The 1,814-nt window shown below is 51.5% G+C and overlaps 1 protein-coding gene across 1 annotated transcript; it reads right to left on the bottom strand.

Moving 5' to 3' along the window:
* Positions 1-6: 6 nt before the first annotated feature.
* CENPA (centromere protein A) lies at positions 7-1,221 on the bottom strand (the record flags this gene model as incomplete). Its single annotated transcript, XM_059387554.1, has 3 exons — positions 7-194; positions 490-567; positions 1,069-1,221. Coding segments are annotated over 3 exons (366 nt in total), but the record flags the coding sequence as incomplete, so codon positions are not given.
* Between the last annotated feature and the right edge of the window lie 593 nt (positions 1,222-1,814).

Genomic DNA, 1,814 nt, shown 5'->3' on the forward strand with positions numbered 1-1,814 from the left:
CCCCAGAGGCCGCTCTCTCTGTAGTGGGCAAGCAAGGCTTACAGAGACGGGGCAGGGGCTCAGCCAAGCCCTTCCTGAATGCCTCGGATCCTTCTGGCCAGCTGCACGTCCTTCGGGAAGAGAGTGACCCGGCCGGCGTGTAAGGACAGGAGATAGGCGTCCTCAAAGAGATGAACTAGAAAGGCTTCTGCGGCCTGGGGGCAGAGAGAAACGGGATGCGATGGGGCATGGGCTGCTTCGTTCTAGGCGCTCCATCGCCCATGGTCTCTGAGGGCTCCCAGTGCTGTCTGAAAGGCTGCCCACAAAACGAGGGTGGACTGTGCCTGGGAATTCTGCTATCACCACAGAAAGATCTGGCCTCCAAACCCCGGGCGTTCCTTGATGGTGTCTTTAAGGAGGCAAGAGTCAGCATATGGCACATCTCAGTCAGCCCTGTGGAATTCAAGAATGCCTTTCTCCTGTCCCCACCAAAGGGAACCCACTTCTTACCTCTTGTAGGGCCAATAGGGCCTGGGCTTGCCAAGAGAAGTCCACCCCGCGAGTGAATTTAATGCATATCTCTCTTGCCTGTGAGGGAGGGGTGGGACGGGGAGCACGGGGGAAAGGGAATGGGGAGTGGACAGTAAAAGAAGAGAGATTCAAGGGTTAGATCCTCTCCATGAATTTCTGTGAATCTTCACTTCTGGGATACCTTTGTGGCCCTTAATCTTAGGACCTAACTAGCAGCCGGTGTCACCTCCTAGAAGTTGCGGAATTGGGATGTCTCCTGCTGGTGGTGGGGAGAGGAGGAGGAAATCTCCCAGGGTAGGAAGAGGGGTCAAGCATGGATGGATGAAGGAGTCCCTATTTCTATAACCAAAGAGCACAGGTTCAGAGGTGGTGGGGGTTAGAAACTAATTCCATAAAGAACCAGAGGGCACCGTTGGTGGGCTCATGTTTTCCAAAGATGAAGAGTCCTGTGCCAGGTTAGAGAAGAGGTTCCCTTAGCCATTCAGGCAAGAGATGACAGAGTCTGCACTACCAGGGAGAGTTAAAGAAAGGAGGCAGCAGGGGGTTGGCATTGCTCACCAGGCGGCCAAAGGGGCTCTTCCTTATCAGTAGGCCTGTGCTCTTCTGAAGCTTTCGGATTTCCTTCAGAATCCGGGATCTCCGAGGACCACGCTGACGGGAGGAAGCGCCTGAGAAGAGTTGGGTTGGCAAGTGGAGTGTCAGTAGCTGAGCCTCTCAGCGTGGCTGACACAAGCAAACTGCCAGATGGCCAGGCTGCCATTCGCTCCACGGAAGCAGGGATTTCGGTCTATCATTTACTATGATTATCTTCAGCAGCTGGAGAACAGTGGATAGAGGCTACATAAATTTTTGCTAAATGAATGAGCGGTCCTCTGAGGATCCATCCTCAGTAATGATCCTTTGAGGGTATTATCTTAAATGCCAACTCTTCCAGGAAGCCTTTCCTGATTCCCAGTCACTTCCAAACTGATAGGTCACCTTCCTCCTCTGAGCCCTGCAGTACATCGGGCCTCTTTACTTTTTCCCATCTAGATTAGAAACTCAGTTATTTTATTTTATTTTATTTTTGAGCTGGAACGAATCTGAGAGGTTCTCTAGCACAATTCCCTGTCTCCGTTATCCTGAGACCCAAAGAAGTGAAGACAATTGGCCAGAGCTTATTTGTGGCCAAGGAGGGACCTTGGACGTGGCATAACTCAGTGCCTATGTTGGGCCACTGGGCTATGGAGCCAAAGCTTTTGGCTCAAAGACCAGTTCCAACAACAAAAAAGAAAAAAAAAAAATCTTAAAAATATCCCCCCCCC

This window comes from Mustela nigripes, unplaced genomic scaffold (assembly GCF_022355385.1).
Source record: "Mustela nigripes isolate SB6536 unplaced genomic scaffold, MUSNIG.SB6536 HiC_scaffold_9719, whole genome shotgun sequence".
In the NCBI taxonomy this organism is placed as follows: domain Eukaryota; kingdom Metazoa; phylum Chordata; class Mammalia; order Carnivora; family Mustelidae; genus Mustela; species Mustela nigripes.